Source organism: Rhinopithecus roxellana, chromosome 21 (assembly GCF_007565055.1).
Source record: "Rhinopithecus roxellana isolate Shanxi Qingling chromosome 21, ASM756505v1, whole genome shotgun sequence".
NCBI classification, from domain to species: domain Eukaryota; kingdom Metazoa; phylum Chordata; class Mammalia; order Primates; family Cercopithecidae; genus Rhinopithecus; species Rhinopithecus roxellana.
This window is the reverse complement of record NC_044569.1, coordinates 22,704,321-22,719,022: the sequence shown is the minus strand read 5'-3', so window position 1 is coordinate 22,719,022 and position 14,702 is coordinate 22,704,321. Positions and strand designations below refer to the sequence as shown.

At 42.0% G+C, this 14,702-nt stretch overlaps 1 protein-coding gene across 2 annotated transcripts in view; it reads left to right on the top strand.

Moving 5' to 3' along the window:
• Positions 1-11,721, top strand: part of BCL2 (BCL2 apoptosis regulator) — an 84,495-nt gene extending 72,774 nt beyond the window's left edge. The window contains exon 3 of one of the 2 annotated variants that reach the window (XM_030926038.1): positions 11,259-11,721. In XM_030926038.1, coding sequence (XP_030781898.1) covers positions 11,259-11,300 — 42 coding nt within the window. In that variant the 3' untranslated portion in view covers positions 11,301-11,721. Of the gene's footprint in view, positions 1-6,437; positions 8,324-11,258 lie in introns of those variants that run through there. The other variant, XM_030926037.1, reaches the window with a different exon arrangement.
• The last annotated feature ends 2,981 nt before the right edge of the window (positions 11,722-14,702 follow it).

Sequence of the window (14,702 nt, the reverse complement as noted above, 5' to 3'; positions counted from 1 at the left end):
TCATTCAGGAGGAGATTTTACAAAATGGACTCTTCGGACTTTGTTTTTGAGTACATAGTTATTTGACCACCATTTCTACACTTGGCCTTAAAGTCAAAATATAATCTAAGGCAAGAAGTCTAAAAACTATGTAGTAGACAACCTTGCTTTACTGTGAAGGACATGGCATCTCAATGTTGGTGGAACCTGACGACATAGTTTGTTTTTATTTCTCATTGATGAAAGACGAGCCAGAGGCCTGATGGCAGATTTTACTGGGAAGGACCTTTTCTCACCGGTCAGATCCGTGGATTATTTCACCACTGGATTTTTCTGCCTGTTAGGCCTTTGGAAACATTTTGGCAGATTGAGCAGTTATTTTGCTCATGTTGTGAGTAGCATTTCTCTGACCTTTTGTTATTTACTGAAACAATCCAGCCTGTTTTCTTTTAAGAGAAGCGTGAAATGAAGGGGAGTCAGTCAGCACATGCTGACTCTGGTATCAGAAGGCTAACTTTTGGGCTGCTTGGCACTATGTATACTTTTAAAGTTATGGGGTCATTGGCCTCTTTTTTTCTTATTCCCATGATTTTGAAGGAGTCTTTTGGGGGAATTTTTTTTTTCCTCGCTAAAGCAGATGCATGTAAGGTTAGTAATTTAAAAATAAATATTTCACTATGTCTACAAACATAACCCTCTAAGTTTTCTTACAACATCTTGGGCATGGTAAATTATCTGAAGCCTCTCCTCTTTTAAACATTGATGTGATATGATGGGGAGGCCAGTTTGGCACTGGAATGGTGGCTTGGTGACAGGGTATCCCTCACTCCTGACCTCTCACGACCTTGTGAGTCCAGACAGTGGAGGTGATGACACCATTCAGGACACTCTCCACCAGCCACAACAGGGAGCTCCTTCTCCCTAGTTCTCTGCCTACCTATGCCCAGAAAACCTGTCTCCCTGATGTTTTTCTGGTTCTTCTCCTAGTAGAGGATTTCCATTCATTGCAGGTTGACTTGCAAGGATAAAGGAAGTACCAAGATCCTATTGTGGCCGGGCACAGTGGCTCACACTTGTAATCCCAGTACTTTGGGAGGCCGAGGTGGGCGGATCACCCGAGGTCAGGGGTTCAAGACCAGCCTGGCCAACATGGCAAAATCCTGTCTCTACTAAAAATACAGAATTAGCTGGGCGTGGTGGCGGGCAGCTATAATCCCAGCTACTCGGGAGGCTTAGGCAGGAGAATTGCTTGAACCTGGAAGGCGGAGGTTGCAGTGAGCCAAGATCACATCACTGCACTGCAGCCTGGGCAACAGAGTAAAACTTCGTCTCAAAAAAGAAAAAGAAAAAAAAAAAAAAAAAGATCCTGTTGCATCTTCAAAGAGGAAAAAATGTGCATGTGTATGTATACTTGAGTATATGTTCATTCATATCTCCCCATCTATCTACTTACCTATTGATCTCTTTCTTGCCCAGTCAGAAAATTCAACAGGAATCATGGTTTTTCATTGGGATTCCCCATAGCACTTGAGCTCAGCTGCTAGTGTTGAAGACATCACTCAAATTTGTCTTATTCTCTTAGCCAAACATAAAAATGATGGTTACCTACATAAACTAGCCTAGGTGATCATTAATTGAGGCTGTGTGTCATTTAATAATGACCTGCATGTTTGACAATCACCATCGTCTAAGAATGGGCCATGGCTTTAGGAATGTTTCATTCATTTCTTCAGTCTTTCAGTCAACAAATAGCACACTTTCCTAGGTGCTGGGGACACAGTCTGAGCAAAGGGACACACTTCTCATGGTGCTACATGGGCAATAAATAAGTAAAACCGAAAAATAAGGATGTAGCAGACAACAAAATGGATAATGTATGGTGTAACTGGGGAGGGCAGTGATATGGTTTGGCTGTGTCCTCACCCAAATTTCATCTTGAACTGTAGCTCCCATGTGTCATGGGAGGGATCAGGTAGGATGTAATTGAATCATGGGGACCAGTCTTTCCTGTGCTGTTGTCGTGATAATGAATAAGTCTCATGAGACCTGATGGTTTTATAAAGGGGAGTTTGCCGCACAAGTTCTGTTATTTTCTCTTGTCTGCCGCCATGTCTTTCGCCTTCCACCATGATTGTGATTTACAATTTTCTTTGTAAATTACACGGTCTCGGGTATATCTTTACCAGCAGCGTCAACACAGACTAATACAGCGGTAAGGCTAGTTTAAATATGAGTTTCGCGGGACCTGTTGCTTTGGCTTGAGACCTGTAAGATGAGGAGCCAGCCCTGAGAAGTTCTGAGGAAAAACTTGGAGACAGAAGGAAGAACAAATGGACTCCTGTCCCATTTCTGTTCCTTACTGAATGGCTTCATGTATATGTTTGCCACTTGGGACTATGATCCAATGCCTCTTTAAATCTCTAGGTCATTGGGAACATCCACAAAACGGCTGAAAGATGCTGTTTTGTTAGAATGCTCGTTGTAATGCAGGATGCTGGTGAACCCAGTGTGAACCTTTCAAAAACCTGTTGATCCCACCCCACCCACTCTCTAGAGCTCTGATATTGACAGAGGCTATCTTTCACAGATTAGAAAGTCGGCAGACTCCACTTCTTAGAGGAAAGTTGTGGAAAATACTTAAAAATGCTGTGAGTAGAAGAGAGAAGCAGTTTAGAGCTTCAAATTCAATCAGGCTAAGTTGGGCAAGCTACTGCCTTATAGGCAGTAATTTTCTCATAGAACTTTAAAAACTTTTATTTTGCAATAATTATAGACTTGCAGGAAGTTGCAAAAATAGTACAGAGAGGGTCCATGTACTCTTCATCCAGCTTCCTGAATGGTAACATCTTGCATAACAATAGTAAATGGTATCATGTACATAGCATTACATTATCAATACCAGGAAACTGACGTTAGTATTAGTCCAGGCCTTACACAGATTTCACCATGGTTTATCTTCACTGGTTTGTATGTGTGCGTGTGTTTCACCCCATGTCCAGATTCCTGTAACCACCACCGCCATCGGGACACAGGGGTATTCCATCCTTACCAAGAAATTCCCTTGTCTCCCTGTACTTTTATGTATGAGAAATGGCAGCAGATGCTATCCTGCTTTTAGTCTGAATCGTATTCTGGAAAAATCTATAGTGAGAGAAGGTGGATGAGTCTTTGAAATCTATTGAAATCTATTGGCACTGAGAATCTGCCTAATTGATATAGAAATGGAGTTCCTTGGTCTGACTTGTATGAAGACCGTCTACAAGCTCAGAACCAAAAAACACAGGTTTGAATATGTAACCCTGACCACATTCTGAGAGTCCATCAGTGGATGCTCAAATTGGTTTAAGAAGCTAAGGCCGGTCATGTGGCCTGAATAGTTTATTTCTAAGAAGAAAACTCTTTCTGGCACCACACAACTTGGGAGATTAATAATATATATATGGATCATTTGCCACGTTTCTCGAAGATAGCCCAGGAAGCAGATACACCAGTAATGGGTTAACAGGTTACCTGAAGAGTGGGTGCATTCCTTATGGAAAACAGAACACATGATAGAAAAATAGCCCTTTGTGTGTGGAGGCAAGAAACCTTTAGGATATGCAGTTAGCAGTGAGAACTTAAGTAAGGTGCAGGCTGAAATGGAAACACGCTATAAACAGATTGAGAGAGAGACAACAGCTTTAAGGGAAAACATCTGTCTGGTGGATCTGACATCCAAAAACTGCATCTGTGGCCTAGGACCAATCTTGTAATGCTTAAAAAAGGAATCCAAAGAGGCCCAAAGCAGGCTCTGAAAGTTTCTTTCTTTCCTTGAGATTTTCTGTTTGCTCTGCCCGGAATGCTACCCAGGGTGGATGAAATGAACTCATCTGGTCCTGTTTCCCAATGCTGAAGTAGCACACCAGAGAAGTTAACTTTAGAACAATTGGTTGCGGTAACATTTTACCTGGATTATTCTAGACATACTGATAAGGGGAATCCATTTACTCTGCCAAACGAAACTTCTGGAAAAAAAATTTTTTTTGACATTCTTGCTCTGTCACCCAGGCTGGAGTGAAGCCGCATGATCTTGGCTCACTGCAACCTCCGCCTCCTAGATTCAAGTGATTCTCCTGCCTCAACCTCCTGAGTAGCAGGGATTACAGGCACCGGCCACCATGCCTGGCTAATTTTTATATTTGTTGTTGTTGTTCTTGAGAAGGAGTCTTGCTCTGTCGCCCAGGCTGGAGTGCAGTGGCGTGATCTCGGCTCACTGCAACCTCCACCTCCCGGGTTCAGGTGATTCTCCTGCCTCAGCTTCCCAAGTAGCTGGGATTACAGGTGCCCGCCAACACGCCCAGCTAATTTTTGTATTTTTAGTAGAGACAGGGTTTCACCATCTTGGCCAGGCTGGTCTTGAATTCCTCACCTCATGATCCACCCACCTCGGCCTCCCAAAGTACTGGGATTACAAGTGTGAGCCACCGTGCCCGGCCTAATTTTTTAATAGAGATGAGGTCTCACTACGTTGGACAGGCTGGTCTCAAACTCCTGACCTCAAGTGATCCACCCGCCTCAGTCTCTCAAAGTGTTGGGATTATAGACGTGAGCCACTGCACCCGGCCACAAAACTTCTAGAAATCTTGAGAGTGACTCTTCCAATATTTTGTATTTCAAGTAGAAGTTTTCAGTAATAATGAAGTTGAAAGCCAGAAGAGAGGAGCAGATACTGTTCTCATGAAGCCTCAGAGGACATCAAGAGCATCTATCTCGATGCTAGATTGAATTGAAAATTTGTCATATTAGTCCCTTGACCTACTCATATTTTTTCTCTTGAGCCATTGGTTTGTGTTCTGTAAACACAGCTTAAGAGGCTGTTTTAAAGGAAATGGAGATCAGGTGTTCTCTACAGAGTGCCATGCTCGATTCCCCGGGGTGGGAGCAGGAGAGGATTATGAGCAAAGAGTTTCAGCCCTCGCCCTGGGACATTACCCCTCCTCCCTACACAGACTTCACAGTGGGATGCTGGCGAATTTTTTTATGTTAATTTTTATTTTTAAATTTAACTTCTATTTTAAGTTCAGAGGCACATGTGCAGGTTTGTTACATAGATACACTTGTGTCCTGGGGCTTTGTTGTACAGATTATTTTGTCACCCAGGTATTAAGCCCAGTACCCATTAGTTATTTTTCCTGATCCTCTCCCTCCTCCCACCCTTCACACTCTGATAGATCCCAATGTGTGTTGTTCCCTTGTATGTGTCCATACGTTCTCATCAGTTAGCTCCCACTTATAAGTAAGAACATGCAGTATTTGGTTTTCTGTTCCTGATGTTAGTTTACTCAGGATAATGGCCTCCAGCTCCCTCCATGTTCCTGCAAAAGACACGATCTCATTCTTTTTTATGGCTGTATAGTAAGTATTCATTCCATGGTGTATATGTACCAAATTTTCTTTATCTAGTCTATCATTGATGGGCATTGAGGTTGGTTCCGTGTCTTTGCTATTGTGAATAGTACAGATGCTGATGAATTTGCACTTCATATTCAGTGATTTTCACCTTGAAGAACATACCTTACTCAATCCATGTTACTTGAAGACTACCGTAACTGAGGTGTAGGAATTTGTCCTAAATTACTGTAAACAACCTTTTGGGGCATTTCACAATATTCCAGTGCCTCTCCGTTCCCTTTCACTATCCTCTCCACCTGATCCCTCTTTCAAACTCTTGTCTTTATTTTTATACATCTTACCCCAAACCAAGATTGCAGTAAGATTCCTATGTGCCATTGCCACGTACATTTTCAGCAATTTGAAATTTTATCTAATATGAATTAAGTTGGTATAAATCGTACCACTTGACATACATGAAGTTGTTTGCTACAGCCCTGTTCTGGAGAATGATGAGAATGTCCTTCTTGTTTTGTGGCAGGGAGGAGGGGGGATGTTTTAATGAGGAGGGACTGGTAATAAGGGATTGTGGTGAACTGGCAGGGGAGGAAATTCAATAAACAGAAGAGAGGAACTCAGGATAGTTGGGCACTGGAGTGTTGCAAAAAAAGCAATATGCTATGGTCTCCCCATGGAATGCTCACCTACTCTATGCTTAGAATCCCTGACAGCCGTTTTCCACTCTCCAACACCGGCACACAATAGGGTCTCAGGGTTTGTTGCAATAAATTGGGCTCTATATTACGTGTTCTCTGATTTCTCCTCAATAATGTGTATATCCCAGCCCTGCATTGAAAATTAGGACAGCAAGTGACATTAAAGTCAGATAATCTGCCTCATGTCACATGGGTTGAATGTGGTAGATGTGAGCTCAGATCTTTTGACTGCCTCATGGCACCTTCCATTTCCAAGCCTCAGTTTTCTCATTTTCTTAAGGCACAGAATTCGTCCCATTACTTGGTCTGGTATTGAGGAGAAGCTTGGTATAATGGAAAGACTCAAATTTCATTTTATTTTTCCCTTCTTAGAAGAAATCTGTAGAACTGTTTCATCACAACCTGTGGATGGCTGACGTAGTTTGAAGATCCACACCTCGGAGTAACCCATCTCAGAAAATGTCAGCCGGGGTGCCCACTGGTACATTGTTTGTTGTATATTTTCTCATACCGCGAAAAGGACTAGTTGAATTTGTTCCAAACCAAGCAATTGACCTAGGACTTTGCATCCTGTTTGTGTCGACCACAATTCAAATCCAACTCCTTTTTAAAATTGTATTTTATATGAAAGGTGACCTGATAGCAAGGCAAGAGTAATGACAGCCGAGGCACTCTCAAATGAGGCCAGGGTGGCAGGCTGGGACATCTTGTTTTCATCAAATTCTCGTAGTTACTCTTGACTTTTCTGTGTGTTTGCTGAGCTTTTGAGACTCTGTTGTGCTCTTTCTAGCTGGATATTTTCCAGAGGGTTATCAAGAAAAAGGAGTATCTTCTGCATTAATAACCTTGGGAAGGATTTTAGCAGTAAAATTAGAGACCAGATGATCTGCTGGACAGCAGGATGGGGGAATATTTCTTCCCCTTTCCCAGGAGAGTGTCAAGTTCAGCATGACCTAGCACCGGACCCTTCACTCAATAACTCTGAGATCTTACCATATCAAGTTATCTCAGTCATGATGATGTAAATGGCAAAACTACTACCCTTATTTCTTGGGATGAGAATTTTTCCTTTTAAAGGAATACAATATACAAAATAGGTGACCATGAAATATACTTGATGGGACAGCTAATTTCCATGCGTGCTTTGTGGTTTGTTTTTAAGTGAATTTATTGCTGTAGAGTTCCAAAACAACCCTTTAACATTTATGTTTTCTGTACTTTGTCTCATTATTGAAAATAACAAGTGCTATGTAAAATCATAAAGAATATACTGAGGTTTACAGCAAGGATAATCACCAAAGATCAGGAGTTAGAAAGCTATGGCCCGTGGGCCAAATCTTGCTCACCTCGTGCTTTTGTAAATAAAGTTTTATTGGAACATAGCCATGCCCATTTGCTATGTATTGTCTATGTCTGCTTTCACACTGCAACATCAGAGTTGAGTAATTATGATAGAGACCATATGGCTTAAGATATTTACTATCTGGTTTTTCACTGAAAACATTTTCCAACCCGTGCTATAGACATTTTCATGGTATTTATTTACTGACTCATTTGTTCATTCTTTTAATGGACACCAACCCTGTTAATGACACTGGGGAATGTAAAGATAAGTACATCAGTCTCTAATTTCCAAGAACTTATAATGTCTAACAGAGACAAGTTATGTACTCAAATAACAGAGACAAGTCATGTATTCATCTTTACATCTGACCAGGCAGAATACAGCACATACTACAGATGTGAAATAGCTAAATTGTTGTGGTAGTTCAGAGATGATGAGAGCCTCCGACAAAGGCAGGGAATTGGGAAATGCACGAAGATATTGCTTCCGTAACTGTGGCACACAGTGATTTCCCAATAGGGAACTTCATGAGAAATCAGGCTAATTTCCTTTATGGAATTTTATAAATTGTAGTATCCAAAGAGTGGAAGTGATTTAGGATATTACTTTGTGTCCAGATTCCTTTATCTAGAAGCATACTTCCCCTGTAACTATGGGGATGATCATATTTACAGAAAATTTTTGAAGATTTGAAGGAAAGCTTCCTTTTTCAGGGTGGGAAGACAGAAGGAATTCCTTTTCTTTTTTACTGATTTTTCACTTCACAGTGTAACATTAAATGCTATGGGTCTTAAAGAAAGGCTCTTGTGGGAAACCCTCAAATATCAAGTGGACTATAAAAACAAGATAGGCTGGGTGCAGTGGCTCACAGCAGTAATCCCAGCACTTTGGGAGGCCAAGTTGGATGCATCACTTGAGCCCAGGAGTTCAAGACCAGCCTGGGCAAGATGGCAAGACCCCGTCTCTACCAAGAAATACAAAAATTAACCAAGCATGATGGCACGTCTGTAGTCCCAGCTACTTGGGAGTCTGAGGTGGGAGGATCGCTTGAGCCCAGGAGGGAGAGATTGTGGTGAGCCAAGTTTGTGCCACTGCACTCCAGCCTGGGAGACAGAGCGAGACCCTGTCTTCAAACAAACAAACAAAAACATCAAGATAAAATTATAGAACCCTAGCTATGAAATAGCAGGACTCAGTGACTATTCTATCTCCTTCTTCTCCAGAATGCATGTGAGTGTGAACTGAGATTTTGGTGAGTTTCCGTTTCCCTTTGGCCTGTTGAACCCCTTTAAGGGTTTAGCCCCCAACCCTGGGAAGATTCCATGCATGAAAACTACCCAGATCCTCCCAGTTGGGATTAATGTGACCTGATAAAGAGTTCATGCTGTTTTGATTTTTTTTTTTTTTTTTTTGAGATGGAGTCTCTCTCTGTCTCCCAGGCTGGAGTGCAATGGCATGATCTCAGCTCACTGCAACCTCCACCTCTTGGGTTCAAGGGATTCTCCTGCCTTACCCTCCCAAGTAGCTGGGATTACAGGTATACACCACCATGCCTGGCTAATTTTTTATTTTTGTAGAGATGGGGTTTCACCACGTTGGCCAGGGTGGTCTTGAACTCCTGACCTCAGGTGATCCGCCCTTCTCGGCCTCCCAAAGGGCTGTGATTACAGGCGTGAGTCACTGCACCTGACCTGATTTTTGTGTCACCAGAATTGCCTTGTCCATTATTTGTGTTTTCCAAATATCTATTGAATTAACTCGAAATGGATGCAGACAGACACCGTGTACTCAAAACCTAGGTGGCTGATTTGGAAAAACATTCAAGACTTTCAGGTTAGTCTAAGAGATGCTCAAGGGAGGCCCCTTCCATTTTGCTTCCAGCAGGGTGTCAAAGTTATTGGCTAAATTTCAGCCTCCCTTTCTTTATACTCATCACAATAAAGGTACCAGCGTGAATGCAGCAGAGTTTTGTTTTAGAATACAACCCTGTGAAGTTTTACCAGCCGAAAGCATAATATTTGGATGGATAAAGTGTGTGTTTGGTGAGAAAGCTACTGAAGGAACGTAATATTGGACTCCCAATCAGGTAATTTAAATGTTATGGGAAGCACCAAGCCCACCTATTTCACATGACCCCGCCTCTCCCCTGGCCGGAGTAGCAGGGTTCCTGCAGTTAGCCATCCCACAGCTCTCGGGGGGCTCTGCTCTCTCGTTACCAAGAAGCACATGCCAGCCGGTCTCCCAGCATTTCCTGGTCCTTTCACAATAGACAGATGGGGATGTTCCAGGTAGAGACAAAAGAGAACACGCAATCCATAAGCTCATCTTGCTGGTACTCTTCCGCTCCCTTAGCCCAAAGAAGAGAACCCAGCCCTCTGCGTAGGAAGAACACATTTCAGGGCATTTACTGACAAGTAGGTATAGTTACTGCATACACATGTGAAGGCTGCATTATATCAAAACTGTGTAAATAAACCTAGACTCTGCACACTCCTTCAGGCCCCACTGTGTATTTATGAATGGGATTGCTTCATCATTTTCTTTTAATGTCAGTAGCAGGAAGTCAGAAAGCATTACCTCTAAAACGGGGACAGAACATTGCAAATACATACATTTCCAGCCAGCTGTGGCAATAACCAGCAAACAAAATTACTTCACCCCGTCGTTATGGGCCCTATCCCTATGGGATTTTTCCTGAGTTTCTGATTTATAACAATCACTTTTGAAGGCCTCAAAATGCTTAGGTGAGATTAAATTACTGATTATCCAAAAGTTCTGTTTTCGCTGGAGTCTTTCTGGACGGCTGCTGATTCGGTCCCATTTAAAGCATTCGGTGGCATGAACTCACTTGGTTTCTGCCCACATCACTGCATTCCTGGGATGCCGTTCACAGGCCTTAGCAAGATCATCTGACAGCCGCCTGTGAGGTCAACGAACTTTATACATAATTAAACACTCGCAGTTAGGAGAATTCATTTCTTTCTCCCTGAGAAGCAGAGAAAGAATACATGTTGTGTTACCCTCCATTACGGAGTAAAAGTTGTGTGGAGTAATCAGGCTAGTTTCACATGATTTAATGCTGAACTGAATAAGAAAGTGATTGCATCCTCTACTGGGCCTCACAGAAAAGTCACCACCCACACTGTTTATTCAGACTGGGATCTTGGCCATTTGGGGTTTAAGCCAGAAGAAAGGAAAAAAAAAAATCCAACCCTGGAATGAACGCTTTTGAAACTCTGTATTCTTGATGAAATGCGGCCAAGGATTCTTAAAAAAAAAAAAAAAAAAAAAAAAAAAAAAAAAAACTATTTAAAATCAATTACCGGGATCATATTTCATTTACAGTTAGCAACAGCTAATTCTCTGTTTCCATCCAGATTTGGTGTTTAAGCTTCAATATGCTGGAATTGGAATCCTTGCCGTGTTTTGTCTGGGTATTAGATGCTACCACCAAACTATGTGTGGGGAGTTGGGCAACTCTGACCTTTGACCAGCTTTCCATAAAATAACAAGGAAAGGTGTGAGGAGGCTAGGGATTGGGTGAAAACCAGCCTGAGGGATGGCAGTAAGTGAGCTTCACCGGGGGATGAACATATAAAGGAGGCACAGAGGATATTGCTAAGGGTAAGAGAAAGCAAAAGACAGTTTTCGTATGCCCTGGGAGGAGGGTCAGGCCCGTTAAGGCACCTAGTCCATCTGTCTCTAGCCAGGACTCCAAAAATCATCTCAGACATGCGATCTCGTATCGCATTTTTAAAGATCTCTAGAGGAGATTCCGGAACCTCCCTTGGTCATCCGCCCTATTATTTAACAATTCTTACAGCCAGGAAATTCTTTCTTATTTCCAGCGTACAATGTGCACGTGGTGCCGCTTCAGGGGATGTGATTGATCGAGGCCACGCCCACCTCCCCCCTGCATGTTTACTCCTTGGATGGGATGGCGCATATGTCTTGCTTCTTCGTTAAAACGGCCCTCTCTCGGCCTCCATACCACAGTCCCCAGGCTGTAAGAGGGGACGTGGTACAGAGGTGGGGCGGGGGCCGAGCAGCGGCATTTATGGGGACCAGCATACACCAGGAACTGTTACTAGGCATTTTATGTATTTACCAGAGGCGAGAGAACATAGCTGTGATGTGGCCAGGAGTGAGCCTCAAAACCACGTGCAAATAGTAAATGCGGAAGCTCCCGTTTCGGATTTTAAAAGAAAAGAAAAGAAAAAATCCTGAAAAACAGAAAGGAGAGCCTAGAATTTCACTGGCCTGGAGATGGTAGCCTACTCCTCAGTTTTAAACAAGAGCCCAGAGCAGAAAAGGGACCTGTCCTCGGACAGGATCTCAGAGCTAATGCCCCTGAACGCAGTGCAGCGCCCCGTTCTTAATTTGGATAGGGTGCTGGAAAGACGATATGATGCTGGAACCGAGGCCATCGTTCTCACTTCCTCAGGCCCCTTCCTCCTCCTCGGCAGATGCGCAGTGAATGGTCAGGCCCTCCATGAGTGAATTACAGATTCATTGAAGAGCCATCAGATGACCAGAGCAGTCTGGCTTCTTCCCTTTTTATTGAGTTCTGTCATTGTCGTTCCTCAAACTGTGGCTTGTTCCAGAAAGGAAGAGGTTGTCTTCTTCACCCGCCTGCCCTAAGTTGCGTCAAGTTCCAGTTCCTTGTGTTAAGTAAATGACTAAATGAGTGGAATGAACATCATAATGTCAAGGGTAGGGCGTTGAGCCCTGGGACAATAGACCGTGAGCCCACTCTGTCAGCTTTTTGTCCTGCACCTCTATTATCTGTTAAATGATAATATTAACACTGCCCTACCTACTTTAGGGGGCTCCTAAAAACAAATACTTATTGACAGGTTATGCATTAGTCTGTTTTCATACGGCTATGAAGAAATATCCGACACTGGGTAATTTGTAAAGAAAAAGTTTTAATGGATTCACAGTTCCACGTGGCTGGGGAGGCCTCACAATCCGTGGAAGGTGAAGGAGGAGCAAAGGCACGTCTTACATGACGGCAGGCAAGAGAACATGTGCAGGGGAACTCCCCTTTATAAAACCATCAGATCTTGTGAGACTTATTCAATATCACGAGAACAACACGGGAAAAACCCACCTCCATGATTCAGTTACCTCCCACCAGGTCTCTCCCATGATACATGGGGACTATGGGAGCTACAATTCAAGGCGAGATTTGGGTGGAGACACAGCCAAATCATATCATCTTATAAATGTGCAAAGCACAGTATTTTTTTATTATGAAAGATCTCAAGCAAACAGAAAATGCAGAGAATAAAATTGTGTACAAATGTGCATTCACCACTATTTTGTCATGTCCTTGTTCTTTTTTGTAAAAAAGAGATAGATTTTCCCCATTTCCACCCACTTTTTCCTTCCTGAATATCACAGTCATCAGTTTAAATGTGATGTTTGATGCTCATTGTCACCATGCATAGGTTTTATCTTTCACATGTGTGTATCCTTAAACTATATATATATATACATTTAAATGCATTTAAACTTTAAAGGATATCATGGAGTTTGTGTTCTACATTATATTTGTTAAGATTTGTCTGTTGCAAAACATGTACCTCTGTACAGTTTCTATGCTGTGTTGTAGTGTATCAGATGAAGGACATTAAGTTATTTCTAACTTTTAATATGTCCTTTGGGAGAATGCTACAGGTGTGTCTAGCTTTTTGATATGTTCTTTGCACACCATGCCTGGTAGTTTTTCTTGGATATGCCAGTAGCACAGTGATGAATTAGCACATCGTATTCCCTAGATGTTGCCAAATTGCTCTCCAAAGTGCAAGTCCCTTCTCAGGAGCAGGGTCTGAGAATTCCTAATGCTCAGTATTCTCTTCAATACTTGTTAGAGTCATTTAAAAATTTTTTTTCCTTTGCCAATCTGATAGTTGTTTCAGGTTTCGATTGCAATTTCCTGATTACCAGTGAGGTTGAGCATCTTTTCATTTGCATACTGAATAGTCAGGATTTCCTCCATGAGTTATCTCTTTCTTTCCTTGGCCCGTTTTTCTATTGGTCCATTGTTTCTTTATTGACTTATTGGAGTATGTAATGTATGCTTGACACCACTCCCTTGTCCATTATACACATGGCAAATATCTTCTCTTAGTTTTGTAATTTTATTTTGTTGATGATGGTCTGCTAAGAGATTTTCATTATTCCTTTTTTTTTTATTTTCATAACAGATCTGTGAGCTAGATGCTATCTCTGTTCTCATTTTTAGCTGAGGATAGTGCATCTTAGAAAGTTTGCGTAAATTGACTAAAGTCTCACAGCTGGTAAGTAGTAGAGCCGAGGATCAAGTCCAGATCTAATTCCAGAGCCCATGCATCCCCATTTTACAGATGAGCACGCTGAGTTCCAGAGAGGTTCAGTGATTTGCTCAGAGTCACACAGTGTGGTAGTGTTGGAACAAGGACTGTTCCTCCAGTCCCAGACTGCTGACACAACTGTATACTTAGATTGAAATGTTGGGGAAATGATCAGTGATAGACTAGATAAAGGAAATGTGATACATATACACCATGGAATACTATGCAGCCATTAAAAGGAATGAGATCATGTCCTTTGCAGGGACATGGATGGAACTGGAAGCCATTACCCTCAGCAAACTAACACGGGAACAGAAAACCAAATACTGCATGTTCTCACTTACAAGTAGGAGCTGAACAACGAAAACACATGGATGCAGGGAGGGAAACAGCACACACTGGGGTCTGTTGGAGGGGGCAGGAAGAGGGAGAGTATCAGAATAAATAGCTAATGCATGCGGAGCTTAATACCTAGGTGATGGATTGATAGGTGCAGCAAACCACCATGGCACATGTTTACCTATGTTACTAACCTGCATGTCCTACAAATGTATCCCACAACTTATAATAAAATAAAATAAAATTTAAAAAGAAAAAGAAAAAAACGTTGGGGAAATGTGCAGAAAAAGATCATGTATACCCTTTTAAACTGTAACTTAAAAAATTATGAACTATTTAATATTTAAAATACAAAAAATTACAGAGAATAATATAGCAAACAATCAGGTACCCATAACTCAGATTTAATAAATACTGACATTAGCCACATTTAAAAAATATTTTTAACCGAAAATGTTGTAGTTGAAGCCTCTTTTGTGACTCCAAACTGACTGCATTCTTCCACAGCTTTCCCAGCAGTAAACACTCTTTAGAAGTCGCATTGTTACATACCTGTTGCATTTTGCTATGTGATTATGTGTCATAAGCCAGGGGTCCCCAGCCTCCAGGCCATGG